The sequence below is a fragment of the Phoca vitulina genome, unplaced genomic scaffold, assembly GCF_004348235.1.
Source record: "Phoca vitulina isolate PV1807 unplaced genomic scaffold, GSC_HSeal_1.0 scaffold10, whole genome shotgun sequence".
In the NCBI taxonomy this organism is placed as follows: domain Eukaryota; kingdom Metazoa; phylum Chordata; class Mammalia; order Carnivora; family Phocidae; genus Phoca; species Phoca vitulina.
The window spans coordinates 30,233,226-30,252,740 of NW_022589713.1; the positions used below are offsets into that span (position 1 = coordinate 30,233,226).

General features: G+C 38.9%; 1 protein-coding gene across 1 annotated transcript in view; it reads left to right on the forward strand.

The window, feature by feature from the left end:
* The first annotated feature begins 3,595 nt into the window (after nucleotides 1–3,595).
* RAB5A (RAB5A, member RAS oncogene family) overlaps nucleotides 3,596–19,515 on the forward strand; it is a 30,114-nt gene continuing 14,194 nt past the window's right edge. Inside the window, exons 1-2 of the mRNA XM_032408781.1 lie at nucleotides 3,596–3,983; nucleotides 7,034–7,289. Of these exons, the coding sequence (XP_032264672.1) occupies nucleotides 7,127–7,289 (163 nt within the window). The 5' untranslated portion in view covers nucleotides 3,596–3,983; nucleotides 7,034–7,126. The remainder of the gene's footprint in view (nucleotides 3,984–7,033; nucleotides 7,290–19,515) is intronic.

Genomic DNA, 19,515 nt, shown 5'->3' on the forward strand with positions numbered 1-19,515 from the left:
CTATAACTTCATTTAAGGTCTGTCCACTTTGTAGCTTCCTTAACAAATTTTATCAATTAATAGGACTCCAGGGGTGCCTGGGTGGCTCAGTCGTTAAGCGTCTGCCTTCGGCTCAGGTCATGATCCCAGAGTCCTGGGATTGAGCCCCACATCGGGCTCCCTGCTCCGCGGGAAGCCTGCTTCTCCCTCTCTCACTCCCCCTGCTTGTATTCCCTCTCTCACTGTCTCTCTCTGTCAAATAAATAAATAAAAATCTTTAAAAAAAAAATAGGATTCCACATTTGACACTAAAATATATACAATTATCAGTCCTCCTCAGTTACCTGGGGTGAGGAAAAAAACACAGGCATACTGTGAGTGGCAGCACCAAGAACGAAGCTTTACTGTGGCGTATCAGTCTCTCCAACATTGCCAGTGGATCTTAGAAGTCCTAGCCACAGAGCAGCACTCTTTAAGGCAAACATTATGACTAAACTATAAAATACTATGGAATGTATTTATGAAGGGGGTAAGTTAAAAGACAAAATTGGTTGAAAAAAATAAATGAGGAAGCAATAACCTAGAACAATGAATGGGGAGTTCCTAACAATTTATAAATTTCACCATCCATGTGTTATTTGAGGTCTTCTTAAGTCAACTGTTCATCATTCTAAATGTAATTAAGTTCACAAATATTTTTGAGGTCCCTATTATGTCAAAGATCCTTTGTGAGGAATTGAAATGATGAATAAATTATTGTCTTGGTCCTTAAGAACTTTAAAATCCTAATGAGATTTTTATATTTTTATATTTTATTTATTTTATTTTATTATTTTATTTTATTTTATATTATTGGGGGGGTAGCAGAGAAAGAAGGAGAGAGAGAATCTTAAGCAGGCTCCATGCCCAGTGCATCAGGAGGGTGACTTGGGGCTTGATCTTAAAACCCTAAGATCATGACCTGATGCTTAACCAACTGAGCCACCCAGGCGCCCCGCCCCCCCCCCAGTGAGATTTTAGATTCCCTAATGGGAATGAAAGTGTAAGGAGAAAAGTCTAGGCACTATAAAATAAGGCAGAAAGATACTAGAACCATTATAGAGAGTAAAGCAAAGTATCATGAAGCTACTGGAAAAAGATAACTAAATCCAGTAGAAATACAGTTGACCCTTGAACAACACAGTTTTGAACTGTGTGAGTTCATTTATATGTGGATTTTTTTCAATATATCAGAAAATTTTTTGGAGATTTGCAAAATTTTGAAAAAACCTGCAAATGATATAGCCTAGAAATACCTAAAAAATTAAGAGAAAGTTAGGTATTATTGTAAGAATAGAATATGTAATACATATAACATACAAAATATGTTATTGGTAAGGCTTCCGGTCAACAGTAGGCTATTAGTACTTAAGTTTGGGGGGGAGTCAAACATTACATGCACATGTTCAAATGTGTGGGGAGTTGGTTCCCCTAACGCCTGCCATTGTTCAAGGGTCAACTATATCCTCAGATGCGATCGAGAGCATTTGGCATCTTGGCCAAAGTGAAACCTGCAGCGATGGACAGTATTGGTGTTCTGGGAGGGAGAGAACAAAGTGATTAAATAAGCCAAGATGAGAACACACAGGCAACATTCTGGGAACAAAGGGTAGACTGGTATGATTAGGGTACAAAGCAAGAGTTTGGGGAGAGGGAGACTATAAAAATAGAATAGAAGAAACGTGGGTTGGGACTAGAGAAGAACTTTGGACTCTATTTTGCAAGTGAGATATCGTTGAACATTTTTGAGGAGAGTTACTGGCTGAAATGTAAAAAATGGTTGAAAAGACAGGATTGTGCATTAATTTGTTTATATGAATACTACCACGGTGTTGGGATTAGATCACAGGTGTTGGGATTAGATCACAGATTTGGGTATTAGAGAATTTTGGGTATTAGAATGGACAATAGGTTTATGAAGGAAAGTGGGGAGAGGGAAGATGATTTTGCCCTTTCAAGTCCAGGTGACTGGAAGCCTGTTAATACCAGTCAACTAAGCAGAAGGAGGTTTGGGCTGGAATAAGTTTGGTTTGGGACATACTGTTGACATACCAAAACTGATGTGACATATCCTATTTCCTGGTTCTTCCTTGGATTGTCCAAGAGGTACTAACATGACTAACGTATTGAACAAGCTCTTGGGGATAAAGTGCCACAGATACCATTTAGGTATGACGCATTATGCTCTTCTGGTTAGTAACTGGGGAGTTGATCTAGAAGACTGGCTGTTCAAGGGTTCAAATCATCTTCATTGCATAATGTTGACCAAGAATCCCCAGGATAACTTAACCCAAGTACACATTCTAGACAATGTTGATGTTCTCAAAACAGGGCTAAACATGCTAAACGGCAAACTGAAAAGTAGCCCTTATCCTGAAGGAACGTCAATTTAACATTCTACCAAATTACAAAATGAATTATTTTGTTTTGTTTCAGATACCTGGCCAGAAACTATTGTATGAAATTTAACCAAAGAAGGGTGTGTAATGTAGATCTGCAGTGGAGGGTCATGGATGTTTTGAGTTGTCTTTTACTAGAATCATGCTTAAGAACTCAGGTTCTGAAGCCAGCCCGCAGGTTAGAATACAGTTTCACTACCAGCTCAGGGGTGATTTTGGACAAGTTACACATCTATTTGCTTCAAATTCTTTACCTTTAAAACAGGCACACCTCATTCATTAATTCCACAACCGTGACTGAAGACTCCCAGCTGCCAGGCACTGTGCTAGACAGCATTGAGGACCACTTTGGGGAGCTAATACTCTAATGTAGGAAGGCATTTAGTTTCAGATATTCGTTTGAGTGAAACCTTGTGGTGTAAGAGCAAAATGGAATAACTCCTGCAAAGCATTTAGTACAATAACTCGCAAAGGAAAATCCTGAATAAAAGCGAGCTATTAAGATTTGCTCCCCCCTACCACCAAAAATAGGTAAACTGTGAATAAAAGCAAGTTATTATTTTAAGATTTTCTCGCCTAGAAGACTTTTGGTATGAGGAGGTTCTAATCCTCTTCCCTGAAGTAAGTACCACAGTAAATACCTTTATGACCCATGCTTCCTCTCAGGACATGTTCGGGCGGGGGGGGGGGGGGGGGTTAGGGAAGGAGGCTCTCTCTTGCTAGAAAAGTCCTCCCCAAAAAGCCCCTTAACTGAGTTGCCACGGCTGGGGTGTTGCAGGGTAGGGTTAATTGGGACGGTGAGCTAATATTCACAAAGGGAACTTCGCCGCCCCACATGGGCAGAGAGCAACAAACCCTCGCTCTCTCGCGCTTCCCCAAAAACAAGGCAGTAAAAGAGTTACCCCACCCGCGGCCGCCAGCAGCCCAAGACCGCCACCCAGATGACAATGGCGCCGGCAAGGGCGGGGCCGCGTTTGCCTCGGATGTGGGAGGGAGGGAGGAGGAGGAGGACTCGCCCCCGGCCGCTCGCAGAGGTCACGTGACACGCCCCACCCGGCCCTGCAGACCAGCCCCAGCTGAGAGGGCTTTGAGAAGGGGCGGGGGAGCGGATGAAAAGGTGGGACTGGAGACCGCGGAAGTGACGAAGGGGCGTATTTCGCTACGTGCAGCGACGTGGCGGCGAGGCCGGCGCCGGGCGGCGGAAGTGGCTCCCGCGCTGGGACTTGAGTGTTTGTGTTTTGGTTCGCGACGGAGCCGGCGGCTGGGCTGAGGGGAGGAGGCAGAGGAGGGAGGAGGAGGAAGAATTAGTCGGAACTGGAGCGCCGGCGGCGGCGAAGGAGGAGAAAGGAAAGAGGAAGGCGGAGCGGAGAGAGGCGGAGACGGAGCCGGACGGGGGCGGCACCACGGCACGATCCCCGCACGGTCCAGTCTGAGGGGAGCGGCCTGAGGAGGAGACGCGCCGCCGCCGTCTAAGCCACAACCACAGGCTCAGCGTCTTCTCGGGCTACGCCTGGGACCTGCTGCCGGGAGGCTTCAGCCTTGCGGGTCCGCGTGCTGCGGTCTCAGGTAACCAAACCGTCCCTCCCCTGCCTAGAGCCAGCCGGGACCCCAGGTTATATACTGTCCTCAGTCTGTCCGCGGCCCTGCCGGCACTGAGTCCCCCGCCCATTCTGCTTCACCCGGCGCCAGTGTCCAGGACCAGAGCTATCGAGCCGGGCGTTTCGTTCTGCCGGCCCTGGTGATTCATTCCTCAAAGAGCTCTGGGGATCGGGATTTGCGGACTGGCTGAGGGAGCGACGGGTGTCACCCTTTTCCCTTCTCAAGATGGCGCCGTGAAAGAGTGCTGGAGGCCGCGGTTCCGTCTGGCCCCTGTCCTGGCAGTCCCGAAGGCAGGCTGGGTTCAGGGAAGCAGGATGGGAAAGATGGCCAGGGGGCCTGGCGGGTCCTACTTGTTCAGGCCATCCAGAGTTTGGTACCAGTTATTCAGGTGCTCTCCAAGGAGGAACTGGGGCCTACAGCAGGTGTGAATTTGGGGAGCTCCGCCAGTCTTCGACTTCCAAAGACCGGTAATGGAGGGAGGAGGAGGCTCGTCGACATAGTCTGCTTAGGGACTGTCTCATCTATGAAAGGTGATGAATCGCAGCTTTAAAGAACTCAAGACAACTAGGCCGCCGAACACGCACAGTGGGTAGAGAGAGACCTTATTAACCCTGTCCTGCTGTTCTCTTCCCTTAGAAGCTGGTTACCCTCCTGAGACTTTCAAACTGTAAACTCTGAACGTCATAATTCACAAATTTGGTTTTTTGTCAGTGTGAAATCAGTTGCCTTTCGCATAACTAGTTAGAAAAAAAACACGTGTACAACACTATGATAATTCAGGAGAGCTCAGAAACTTTATTTTTAACGTAAAATTGGGATAATAATATGAGTTCATAGAGTTGCAGTAAGCAAAATTCATGGAATAGTGGTTGGCACATAATAAGTGTGTGGTAAATGTTACTGCTGTTATTAATACTGTTTTCATTAAAGAGCACCTAGAGACCTTTATAGACTACCACTTATTCTCAAAAGATTTTAAAAGCATTTTATGCAAAATTTTTGTTTTGCAAAATAAAAGTTTCAGTAGTGGATACAAATGAATGCACATGATTTTTAACCTTAATGTTATGCTGACTATATCTTTATAATTAAATTTATTTTCTGCTAGAGAGTGTTGGAGGGAGTTATAGTCCAACAATTTTAACCCCTAAAAGGCAAAGCTAAAATCATAATTTTTTTATGGGAATCTCATGTTTTCCCTGAAATTTGGACCATGGAAATTTGGAGCATGTTGTCCTTGACAAGTATTTCAATTTGCTGTTTTGGAGGTAGTGAGACAATTGGGAAGTGTTTCAATTGGTATTGAAATATCTGAGGGTGTGTTGGTGCATGTTCAGTCTGCATGATGTTCTGTTGATATTTGGTCATAAAGGGCCACTTTAATTGCCAATTTTCAATCCCTCTTATGTGTTGGCCCCTGTATTATAGATTTTTTTTTTTTTTTACATATATTCTCTCATCTAATCCTCCAGCAGCTATGTAAGTTAGGTATTTTGGAAATGGAGACTTTGGTATGGCCAGCCAGGATTAGATCCCAAATCTGGTATGTTTTTTTTTTTGGAAGGGGGGGTGTCTTCACGGATTGGAGCATTATTTTATTACAGAAAAAAATTTAAATATACAGAAGTAGGGAGAATAGTAAGATGAACCCATCACCTGCTTTAAATTATTTTATGGCCAGTCATGTTTTATTTACATCCCTACTGTTTGGAAGCAACTCAGACATTTCATTTCATGTGTAAAGAGTTCAGTATGCATTACTAAAAGAACTCTGCAAAGCTGCTGTTTAGGTAAGTCAGTGGTGGTTTTTATTGTCTCAAATGTAAGGTCTCTTGGATATTTATTAATGAATTCACTGTCCAAAGGGATTCTTATGTAAACTCATTTCATGGGGAAGGCAAATTTCTTATATGAGGTACCTAAATGAAATATAACAGTGATTTTTAGGAGGGAATCGTCAGGTTTAATGAGCACATGATCAGATTTTAGCTAAAGATGGGAGAAAACCATTGTGATTTGTGAGTAGATTGGAAAAGAGTCCTTTAATGTTCCCTCATTCCTTTGAGATTGAAAATTAGCATTAGATGATAAAGAGAAGTTGCCATTTAGGCTAGGTTTTTCTAGATGTGTTAAATAGAAAATAGTGACATAGTTAATTATTAGGCCCAAAACTACAGAAAAGTGTAAGTAAATAAGACACTAATATTAGCTTAGCACATAGAGAACCACTGTTAACACTTCCATGTATAATGTACTTGAGCACATGATGAAACAATTTTAAGTCTTTTAGCCACTAGACACACAAACCTGAGAGCCTTAAACTACTTGTTGCTCCAGAATTACCATTAGTTAAACAAAAAAATGTACAATTTAACAGGGGCCTTCACATAGTAATAGCCAACATTTAGGGGCGCCTGGGTGGCTCTGTTGTTAAGTGTCTGCCTTCAGCTTGGGTCATGATTCCAGGATCATGATCCCAGGGTCCTGGGATCGAGCACTGCATCGGGCTCCCTGCTCCGCGCGAAGCCTGCTTCTCCCTCTCGCACTCCCCCTGCTTGCGTTCCCTTTCTCGCTGTGTCTCTCTCTGTCAAATAAATAAATAAAATCTTTAAAAAAATAAAAAAATAATAGCCAACATTTATTGAGTACTTAGTGTGTTCTAGGATCTTTTGTAAGAACTTTCCATTTATGAACTTCATTTTCCCCAAAACTATTTTAATCCAGCTAGTCTGGCTCCAGAACCTAAACTCTGGAGTCACTTCTCAGGTTGACTAGGTTTGAAACGCAGCTCTGTTGTGGCTCTGTCACAGCTCTGTCACAGTAACTGTGTGACCTCAATCAAGTTACTTAACCTCTCTGTGCCTGTTTCCTCATTTTTAAGGATTGTAGTATCTATAGGATTGTTGAGTGACTATGTTAAGTACTTAACTATCTGGCACAAAGTTCAAGTCTTTAATAAAGATTAGCTTTAAAATTTTTTTAAAACTCTGAAAATTACAATATCTGTTTCTTTACAGGTTTCTCTACATCCAGAAAGAAAAAAATTGACACCTTGCAACCTGGAAGTTCATTTAAGAGACTGAATTTAGGGACTTCTTTCAAATTTGGACATGGCTAATCGAGGAGCAACAAGACCCAACGGGCCAAATACTGGAAATAAAATATGCCAGTTCAAACTAGTACTTCTTGGAGAGTCTGCTGTTGGCAAATCAAGCCTAGTGCTTCGTTTTGTGAAGGGCCAATTTCATGAATTTCAAGAGAGTACCATAGGGGGTGAGATTTTCTTTTTTCCCTTCATTTAATTGAATTATACATTGGCGAAAATTTTGCAGTTCCAGTTGTTTGATGATGAATACCTAAATAAGTCGCACAGTGAAGAAAACTGTTCAGCAGACTTCAAGCTTTAAAACTTACCTTGATTTTTGTTTAGATAGTATCTTCCTACATTTTGATTTCCTGGTTATCCCCAAGACGGTTGTGTAAAAGCTGGAATACAGATGCAAGCATGAACAGAGTCAGTGTCCCAAGTATTTAGATGTGATCTGATATCTGTTCCTTGATAATAAGAGGCTTCTTCAAATTAATACATGTTTTAGCTCAATTATACAGCCTTTAGAATGAGTAATGAAAATAGTAAAAGTAAATAATAAAAGTTAACTTTAAAATTCTAATTCTAAATAACTGGACTATTTGTAAATTACACTGATTAGTAAAATTAATTAAATTTTATTAAACTTGTTTAAGAATGCTCCTAGGGTGAAGGAAGAGAGAAAGTCAATAATCAATGAAGAGGGACATAAAAGGGAAATGGGACCTGGAGAGAAAGGTGAAAGAGGGGTTAAGAGGTAGAGTAAGCACTGAATACAGTGGTTGTGGTAGAGATGAAATGAGGGGAAGGTAAGAGGCAGAACAAAGAGGTGACAACTAATAGTGCAGTATTACAGACAGAAGACAGGAAATTTGATAATTGAATTTAATCAAAGAAATTCACAACTATATAGCAGTGGGGCAAAACAGGCTCTTCAGGGGCCTCAGTTTCATCTGTCAAATGAAGCTTTTGAATTGGGTGATACCAGAGGAAACAGCTTTAAGATCACAGTATTTTGCAAGGGGTGTGTAATTAAGCAGTACTATATTTTTAAAGGTATACATAAATATAGTTTGACCTCATACATATAAAAAGTCAAACTTTTGTAATACGTAAGACTGATACTCACTGACAGGTAGCAACTTCAGATCTTTTAGAAGTGTAACTTTATGTCGTGCATTTAGTGTATGTTCTCAAGTACACGAGAATCTTATTCATAGTTCAGACTCTTCCAATAAAATAGTTTGTAAAACCATACTACCTCCTGGCTTTTCCCTGCATACAGGAAGTAAACTACATAGGTGGTATTTCCACTTTAATATACTCGAAAGTATAGTGGTGATTGTCAACCTCTTTTATTTGTATATCTATCAAGGTACACAGTGTTAATACTGTTTTAGTGGGGTTTTTTTGAAGATTTATTTATTGAGAGAGCGTGCGTGCATGGTGGTGGGGGTGGGTAGGGGCAGAGGGAGGAGGAGAGAATCCTCAAGCAGACTCCCCACTGAGTATGGAGCCCATCATGGGGCCCATCACGGGGCTCAATCCCAGAACCCTGAGATCATGACCTGAGCTGAAATCGAGTCGGCTGCTCAACTGACCGAGCCACCCGTGCTAGTGAGCACCCCTAGTGTTTTGTGTTTTTATCATGATCATCAAAAATGTAGTCCATGGTATGGAGCTTTTGAGTTAGAAATCTAATGAACAATGTATGTTCTTTGTGGTTTCTTTGTTAATACATATGTCTGGTTTAGTAATGAAATATTACCTCAAGGTAATCTTCTCAGGTGGTTGTCAGTGGCAGCATTTCCCAAAGTACATATGCACTTGAGGCTATAAATACTTGGGCCAGATAGACTTGATATATGCCACCCTCCCCCTTTTCACAGTACATACTAAAATAACAAAAACACTGACATACTATAGTAAAGAACCTAATTCCTGGGAAACTGCAGGAGCCTCAGAAGCTTAAGACTAGAATATTTATTTATTTATTTATTTATTTATTTATTTATTTATTTATATGGTGCTATTATCTGGGTGATTGTATATTTTTTTTATTTTTTATTTTTTGGATGTTGTCATCCAAATGTATTTTTTCTTAATGACATTTCAAGCAGGGCATTTACAAGAAAAATATAACCCTGTATCAATAAGTCATAAATATACATATTTTCTGATACGTGTGTATGCATATATAAAATCTACATTTCCATTCCATACAAATTAGATTATTTACATTTCATAAATGAATTTTTCAAGTTTTTTGTTCCTCCGTGTTAAGCTTCCTTAATATTTTCTACTTGTACAGGTCAAACTTTAAAAGGAACTTATATCCAAATTTCTGTGTCTGTGGTTGTTGGACACTTTCTAACTACCTTGACTACATAGTAATATCTTGAGGAGGTATGATAGTACCATTATGATTACAGCTGTGAGCACTGGTTTTTGTTTTTGTTTTGAGACATAAAACATTGTGTAAGGTTAAGGTGTAAGACAGTGATTTAATATTTTTATAGTGAGTACTGTTCTTTTATGCTCTTTGCTAACAGCTCTTCACCCTTAGGAACTATAGTAGTATTCTATTTAAGCACTTAAGGATTTCAAGGTTTGAGCTATTTAATGATGAACACCACAGGTCCATAACTTGTAAGAAGTACGTATTTTTGTTTTGGCTGATGTGTGGTAAGACTTACCTAACAAATGAACCTGGCCAAATGTTTTGCATTTTATCTGTGCTTTAGTTTTTGATTGTTTATATCTAACAATCATTATGGTCTGAAGAGCTCAACTAAAATTTTCATCTGATTGTGTTTTAATGTGGGAATCATATGCTGTACTCTTGAATTTGTGTGTATTCTAGAACCTTACATTCATCAGGAATATCAGGGTAGTTTATGTGTTTCTTCCTAAACATGATAGCTTGATTTAAGAATCCATGTTGTCTCACAATATCCTATACAATTGCTCCTTGACCCTGTAACACTCACAATGAGGTTAGGTAGTTAGATGGTGGGTTTAGCACTTTGGGGAGTTCTAGCTTATTTGTAGGGGTTTATAGTCTGCATGACATTTTATGTTCTTATTAAGACAAGCCCAGAAGGTTAGCAAGAAATATTAAGGCTCAGGTGGTTGTCTTTCTTCCTGCTCTCATCTGGAGGCTTAGTATTGCCTCAGTAAATATTTGTTAGATGGGGCTGGCCGTCTTTCACTTAACACCTTGAGTAAAGACTTTAAAGATTTCAAGTGAGTTACTCTTGTAAAAAAAACCAATATTTGTTTTTAAACACATTTAAGTACTATTTATAAACAAGTACATCTTCAGTGTAAGTCAGAGCAACATTAGAGTATGCAATGAAATAAGATGCAGTCATTCAACTCTTTTTTTCTTTTGAAAGATAAATGTTTTATACCTCAGTTTAATTTTGTATGCACTGATCATCAAAGGAATGTCAGACATATGGTTTAGGTTATAGAACTATACATGAGAACATTAACAGCATTCTTGCAGGTACTGTAATTTTTGAGCTTTGGTTTAGAGCAGTGGTTCTCAGAATGTTCCCTGTTCAGGAGCATCTGCATTACCTAGGAATTTGTTAAAAGTGCAAATTCCTATATCCAGTATTCAATCAAAACACTGAAGTGGAACCAATAATCTTAAATTTTAACAAGTCTTCCAGGTGATTCTGATAATATGCTGAAGTTTTTTTTTTTTTTAAAGATTTTATTTATTTATTTGACAGAGAGAGACACAGTGAGAGAGGGAACACAAGCAGGGGGAGTGGGAGAGGGAGAAGCAGGCTTCCTGCAGAGCAGAGAGCCCGATGCGGGGCTTGATCCCAGGACCCTGGGATCATGACCTGAGCCGAAGGCAGACGCTTAACGACTGAGCCACCCAGGCGCCCCAATATGCTGAAGTTTGAGAACCACCACTTTTTGTGTTCTGAGTAGTCAATATTACTTTGACACTAAGGTTCTTGGAATAATTGCTTTTTTTTTTTTTTTTAAACTGTAGTTTGGGTAGGATTTCTAAAAATATGTGGTTTATGCAACTGCTCCAGTTTGAAGATTACAAGTATTTTGTCCTGGTTACATCATATATTAATTGTATGTGTTTGTATGGAAACCCCTTCCCACAAATCTGTTAACCTATTAGGCCCTTTAAGAGAATATGGCTCCTTCTCTGTCCCATCGAGGTTACTCTGCCTTGTCTCTGCTAAGGAACTTAGAGTATCTGTAGTTTTCAGTTATCTGTACCAATGCTGTTCCCCCTTAGTGACACAAGTAATCAAGGACTGATTATACTCTACGTTAGAGAAACAAGTGCCTTTTTTAATTTTAGTTCCAGCACATAGCACATAGCAGCTGCATGATCTTAAGCAACTCATACTCAGCTTTATTTTTCTCTTACAGAAATGGAAATAATGGTACCTAACTTGAAAAAGTTTTTGGTGAGGATTAAATGAAAGTACATATAAATTTCTTGGCTACAGTGCCTAGCGTAGAGTAAAATGCTTATTAAATGTTAGCTGCTACCACTACCATCACCACCATTACTTTTTGCTGAGTCATTTTTGTCACTGTTCTATTGTCACAACATGGCATTTATTTTGGAATCATGACTATTCCATCTAGTGCATGGCATTTGATTTAGGATTTGACAATTTAAAAAAAAAACTTCATGTTTAGATTTTCTTTTATTGGAAGATAAACCTTCTCATTGAAAATTACAGGAACAAATAAAAAAATTTTTAAAGGTTTTATTTATTTGTCAGAGCACACGAACACAAGCAGGGGGAGCAGCTGGCAGAGGGAGAAGCAGGCTCCCTGCTGAGCAAGGAGCCCGATGTGGGACTCCATCCCAGGACTCTGGAATCATGACCTGAGCTGAAGGCAGATGCTTAACCAGATTTTAAAAACCTTATAAGCAAATACTTATACTAAATTTGAGCCTTCCAAAAATGAAGTTTTTGCAGATTCATTCAAGTAGATAGTATGAGCATTTACAACTAAGTTTTTTAAAATTCTACATGGTAAATTCTTACTAATTTTCTCCCTCCATTTATTGGTTTTCACAGAAGTGGTTAGTCATGTATATTACATTAAATTCATGCCACCCACATAAACTAAGTTATTTGTGGAAGTTTTCTCAGAGGGAGAAATTACACTGTTAAATAGAATACTAAATGTATTCAGATATTAAACTTGCTTCCTAAACTGAGAAAGAAAAGCCAGCCAGAAAATTTGAATCTGAATAAGTCATGTTCTTCCTGTAGTAGTAAGCTTTCTACTGTTGCCCTTCACTTGTTTGCCTTCAGAAAGACCAGTCTGTATATAGATGATCCCCAGTTTACAGTGGTTCTACTTAAGAGTTTTCAAATTCATGATGGTATGAAAGCAATACAGACAGTAGAATCTATACTTTGAATTTTGATTTTCTCCCAGGCTGGCAATATTCAATACAATACTCTTGGGATGCTTGGCAGTAGCAGTGAGTCCTAGCTTCCAGTCAGCCACGTGATCACAGGGTAAATAACTGAAACACAACCATTCTGTACCGGTAACAGCCATTTCATTTTTCATATTTAGTACAGTATTCAAGAAATTACATGAGATATTCTGTTCAACACTTTATTATAAAATAGTCTTTGTGTTAGATGATTTTGCCCAACTGTAGGTTAACGTAAATGTTCTGAGCACATTTAAACTAAGGTAGGTTAGGTGTATTTCTTTTTTAATTTTTTATTTAAGATTTTATTTATCAGAGAGAGAGAGACAAAGGCAGGCAGAGGGAGAAGCAGGCTCCTTCGATGGGGGACTCGATCCCAGGACCCTGGGATCATGACCTGAGCCGAGGACAGATGCTTAACCGACTGAGCCACCCAGGCATCCCGGTTAGGTGTATTTTTGACTTTTACTATATTTTCAACTTGACGTTGGGTTTATTGGGAATAACCCCATCATGAATCAAGGAAGATCTGTAATTGTAATCTGTGCATTTATTGCCTTTATCTTTTTTCATCTACACATTGCTCTCAATTAAAAGTGCTTTTTTTTTTTTAAGGGAGAGCACGTGCAAGCAAGGGGCTGGTGCAGAGGGAGAGGGAGAGAATCTTAATCTTAAGCGTGGAGCGCCCATGTGGGACTCCATCTCACAACCCAGAAATCAAGAGTTGGACGTTTGACTGACTAAGCTACCCAGGCGCCCCTCAATTAAAAATACTTTTCAGAGAGAACAGAAGACCTACAGACAGACCATTAGCACATGGTTTTTGATTGATGAGGAAAATGATGCTTGAAATGTTCATTGTTCTTTCTAATACAATGAGAATTAAAATTTGTGGAACTTAAGCATTGGTTTCAAGTGGAAGAATATCGTTATGCATAATACTCTTTCCTTCTAGAAAGTGTGTATTCAGTTACTATTTGAGATAGGTTGTATTACTCTGAGAAGTTGGTAGAGATTTGCTACTTTATATAATTTTGTACCAGTTATGCCCTAAAAAGTGAATTTTTAATAGTCTAAACATCAATTATTCTCCAGTACCCTAGTTTAAAATGTTACACATGACTACTTAAATATTGCTTGTAATTAGGAGTCTTGTTTCTAATCTTGGCACCCTTCTTTGTTTTTTCTTCCTTTGTTTTTTCTTTTTAAATTTTTTTTTAAGATTTTATTTATTTATCTGACAGAGATAGCTAGAGCAGGAACATAAGCAGGGGGAGTGGGAGAGGGAGAAATAGGCTTCCCTCTGAGCAGGGAGCCCGACATGGGGCTCGATCCCAGGACCCCGGGATCATGACCTGAGCTGAAGGCAGACGCCTAACAACTGAGCCACCCAGGTGCCCCGTGGCACCCTTTTTTGAATACTTATGTGAGCCCTGTTTGTAAAATGAGAGGATTGAACTAGATAAGGGTTCTTCTAGAGCTAACTTTTTTAAAAATTTTTTTGAAGATTTTATTTATTTATTTGACAGAGAGAGACACAGCGAGAGAGGGAACACAAGCAGGGGGAATGGGAGAGGGAGAAGCAGGCTCCTGCAGGGAGCCTGATGCGGGGCTTGATCCCAGCACCCTGGGATCGTGACCTGAGCTGAAGGCAGATGCTTAATGACTGAGCCACCCAGGCGCCCCTAGGGCTAACTTTCTTTTAAACTGTGTACTCTCCTTCACATTAAACAATACAGTCAATACAATTTAATCTTTTTCTCTTAAAACTTATGTCATAATTTGGGATTTTGGACATCAGTTTTTGTCCTGTCTTACTTAATTCATTGATTGTCCTCTGGTGCTGCTGAAGTGTTCAAAGCTGTTTGGTAGAATGATTTTCGCCAGTTAGCTCTAACTATAGTGAACAGCCTCTATTGATTGACTAATTTGCTGCTTTTATTCTGTCACATACTGGGAAGTAAGATTGTGAAATGTCTTTAAATCCATTTACTCAACAAATTTACCAAGCTCCTAACACTGTGCTAAGTACTAGAAGTCAAAGATGACCTTATGGTTTAGGATGGGAGACAGATTGAGTACACATAAGGTATGAAAAATGGTATTACGTACCATTATTTAAATTAAGCCTAAATTTCCAATTGATCTTCCTGTTTTATTTATTGTATGTATCCCAAAAGAGGACGTATATGTATATATAAAGGAAGTGTGTTCTCAGTTACATACTGAAAAATTCTGTAAGTTTTCATAAGCTTTGATGCTTGGACTTTATGACATCTATTTTGGCTGCATTCAGTCTGTTTTTGCTACCTTTCTGTTGTTGACTCTGTTCTGAACATTTTAAGGTTTGTGGATAATTGACCTTTTGTAGTCACCAGGGACCCATAAACGATACTTGTTTTGGATGATGATTGGGTGTGGTACGGTGGGCAGCTTTTTTAAAATTTGCTTTTAATAGAATAAGAATTCTGACTTGATAAAAATATAGGAAGTTTTGTTGTTGAAAAATGTTCCTTTTCCTCTTTTGTGTCTTACACCATAATAATCTGATGTTACTTATATGCAGTTTTGTGGTACATGCTGAATTTATTAGGTAACATATTTTGGAGTCATCATAAAGAGCTTTTTATTACAGGCCTCTTGGTGGAGGAGAATAAGAATGTGGAAGAGTGAGAAAAGCAATAGGAGTAATTCCAGAGGTTTTGGGATTTTGATCATTGGCTATCTTGATATAAATATGAATTCTAGCAAACAAATTATTAAATTCCTCGAGATGAGAGTGAGTGCTACTGAAGTTGCATATTGGATTTTGGAAATAAGGAATTATGCTTCGTGTTTTACTACTTTTATAGAACATAATATTTGAAGTAAGTGTTGATGAACAGCATTCACCCTCTTTTCAAGGTAATATATAGATGTGGAAGAGTAGAAGCAGGATAAGGAACCAGTTATCCTTGGTTTCCATCGTTGAAGATAGCAGGTGCTTTTGGACTCAGAAGAGGATAATCTGTTGATATGGGACTCAAGTCACTATATAATTATTGGGCACATTTAGCATTTCTCAGCATTTTTACAAGTTTCATATGGACCTTACCATGGCTATATGATATTACACTGAAAACTCTCCCTGCTATATTCTCCTACCCCACTCAGTTCTTTTCCCCAGAGACAATGTTATATATCCTTGGGAGGTTACTGTTACTTTAAATCTATGTATTCTCTCCCCTGTGGAATTTGAAACATCAGGGCCACTATAATGTATCATTTTTTTACTTTAATACTGTTCAGTTATTTACTGCTCAGAAACAAATGACCACGAACTTCATGATTTAGAGCAATACCATTTTATCCTCTGATGGTTCTGGAAGTTGTGTGGGCTTTGTAGGTGGCTTTCTGATCTCTCATGGGTTGCTGTCAGTGCTGGGGCTGGAATCATCTCAACTGCTGCTGGCTATTGGTTGGGGCCTCAGCCAGAACACCTACATGTGGTCCTTGCCACCTGGCTTGGGTATCCTCACAGCATGATGGCTGGGTTCAAGAATGAGTGTCCCAAAAAGTACCAGGTGAAGTTGGGTGACCTTTCATGACCTAGCCCAAGCAGTCAAGTAGATAGCATCAATTATGTTCTAGTCACAGGCTCACACAGATTCAAAGGAGTGTAGGTGTCATGAAAGAAGAATGTGGTATAGGAATCTTGTTAAGCCATCTTGGAAAACAAAATCTGTCAAAGATCTATCCATATCATTTTAGGAAGGGCATCTTCATTTTTCTTGGCTGTAGCAGTATTTCATTGCATGGATCATATCGATGTATATTTAAACTGGTTCTTCAGTTTTGAATTTGCACACTGTTCTATATTTTTGGCTGTTAACAGTAGTGCAGTGAATAATTCATAGTCACTTCTCATATATCCCAAGTATTTCTATTGTATAAATTTCTAGAAGTTGATTGTCTTTGTCAGAGGTTACATACATTTGTAAATCTGGCAAAATTTTCCAGACAACCCTTCAACAACAGTGTACAGAATGCCTGTTACCTACTTTACTATCTCAGGGGACTTTAGATTTTACCATTCTGCATTTTTTATTGTACTTTTTCTATTATGAGCGAGATCAGGAATCTTATATTTTTAGTCCATTGTTTCCTTTCTCTGTTAACTATAACTTCATTCTGTGAATTCATTTGTAATAATCATGCTATTATATTCCATTTCATTTATTAATGGTAATTTTTGAATATCTCTGTTGTGTTCGTATTTATTTTAGTAACTGGTAGTCTCACATTCTTTAACTGTACTCTTACTGTTGGACATTTAACGTTTGCATTTTTGTTTGCTGTTTTAGGTAATCATCTGATAGTGGATATTTTCTCGGAATTTTTTTCCACTCTGGACTTAAATTCTGTAAGATCAATTTCTAGATGTGGTTATTAAGCCAAAAATAATTTTATCGAATGATGGTAGGATCAAAAGGATTCCAGTCTTTTCATCACTTTTTTCCTCCCTTGGAGATACTTCCAGTTTCTTCAGGCGTTGCTTGGCTGAAATAATTATATTCTAGGATTATAGGTTTCCTGTAAGTGTTACTCTGGGAGTTAAAGTCTTCCTTGTCTCTTCTCCCTTCTTTCTCTCTCTTTTTTTTTAAGAATCTATTTATTTATTTGAGAGAGAGAACAAGCAGGGGAGCAGCAGGCAGAGGGAGAGGGAGAAGCAGGCCTCCGGCTGAGCGGGGAGCCTGACATGGGGCTTGATCCCAGGACCCTGAGATCATGACCTGAGCTGAAAACGGACGCTTAACCAACTGAGCCACCCAGGTGCCCCTCTTCTCCCTTCTTTAACTTGTCCTTTTCCATTCCTATGTTGAAAATTCTCAGATATTAACACTTTTAAGCTGACTTAGTGGATCGGTTTATTGCTAAACATTAAAGAGTCATTTTCAAGGCCAGTAATGCTTTAAAGATCTGGGAGGTTCTGTCTAGGAAGCATTGAGTGCTAGGTTCTTGAACCCAGCTGAGAAGGTGTATCACTAAAGAGAAGGGGCGAGGGGACAAGCTTTCCCCTTTTCGAATAAGCATTTTCATTTTCTTCAGGTAAATATCCAGAGGTGGGATTACTGGATCGTGTATTACTGTTTTTAATATTTTTAAATTTTGTTTAATGTTTAATGTTTTCTGTAGTGTCTGTACTAGTTTACATTCCCACCAACAGTGCACTAGGGTTGCCCTTTCCCCACATCCTCGCCAACACTTGTTAGTTCTTGTTTCTTAACTAGCCATTCTGACTGTGTGAGGTGATACCTCATTGTGGTTTTGAATTGCATTTCCTTGATGATTAGTGATGTCCAGCATCTTTTCATGTGTCCGTTAGCCATCTGTATGTCTTCTTGGGAAAAACATACTTAGGTCCTCTAAATATGGACCTAATTTTTAATTGGATTGTTTGGGTGTTGAGTTGTAGGAGTTCTTCATGTATTTCGGATATTAACCGCTCATTGGATATATCATTTGCAAATATTTTCTCCCATTCAGCAGGTTGCCTTTTCATTTTGTTGATGATTTCCTTTGCAGTACAAAAGCTTTTTTATTTGATGTAGTCTGAATTGTTTGTTTTTGCTCCCTCTAGAGTTTTTGACTTGTCTGCACCTAATTTCCAGCAATTTGTCAATTACAGCTCAGGTTTTTGTACCTGAGCTGGTTTCCTCAGTCTTCTGATCTGTGTCCTTACTGTATCCTCCTTTCTGTCCAATTTTAGGACAAGTAGATTGCCCTGTGACCTCACTTTTCTTACAGATCTAAGAAGAGTTGTCGATTTTTCAGTTTGTTCATCTTTTTACATGTTAGGATAGGGTGGTGACTTCTAAGCTCCATACATGCAGAATCAGAAACCAGAAGTCATTTTTTCCTTGCATATTATGAGAATTTAGTAAAGTACTATTTAAACTATTTAATAAAATATCTGTTGTCCACAGATACAATGTCTAAGTTAATTTCATTAACTTTTTCTCTGTTTCTGTTCTTTGGAGATCATCTAATAACTGATACTATTTAATAACTTCTAACAACCTCTCCCCTTTCTCCCATTTCTTCGCCTTTCCTCTTTGTAATGTGTTCATTCTGCTTCCAATTTATTATTCGATGCATCCTTGTTATATAAATCCAGTCTGTTGAGTAAAGATTTTAAAAGGTTTGGGCCCTTGGTGGGGCAAGCACAGGTTCTTAGCCTTAAGTTTCAAATCCTGGTTTTATCAGTTCATTGTAGGGTGTTTAGGTTTGGGGCACAAACTTAATACTAACTAAACTCAAACTCTTCAAGGCTAATTTTAAAAGAATGTGCATTAGTTTAGTATCAGAAATACTAGTATAATGTTCAACAGTTGAGGTGTGACTAGTTTATGTCCTGGTTAGTGGATTCCCTTAGGATAGTCAGGTGTCCTTTAATATTTTCCAAGATTGCAGGTCACTTGGCAAGAGTTACCTTTAGATGTTGCTAAATGGTTTCTGTTGTAAAATATTCATAATATAAAATTTACAATTTAAGCATCTTTTAAGGGTACAGTTCTGTGGCGTTAAGTACATGAACCTTGTGCAGCCATCAGCACTCCTTGTCTTCAGAACTTTTTCATCTTCCCCCACCTGAATCTCTACTTAACTAAAAAATAGCCATTCTTCCCCACCCCTGCCCATAGCAAATACCATTCCACTTTCCATCTATGAATTTCACTGCTCTAGCAATCTCCTATAAGGGAAATTATACTGTGTATCTTTTTTGTGATTGGCTTATTTCACTTAGCATGTCATCAAGGTTCATCTATATTCTAATGTGTCAAAATTTCCTTTTTAAGGAAGAATAATGTTCTATCACATGTATAATACCACATTTTGCTTATCTTTCATTGATACTTCTTTGTGGATTCTTAGGTTTCTTCCACCTCCTGTCTCTTGTAATGCTGCTCTGAACATTCTTT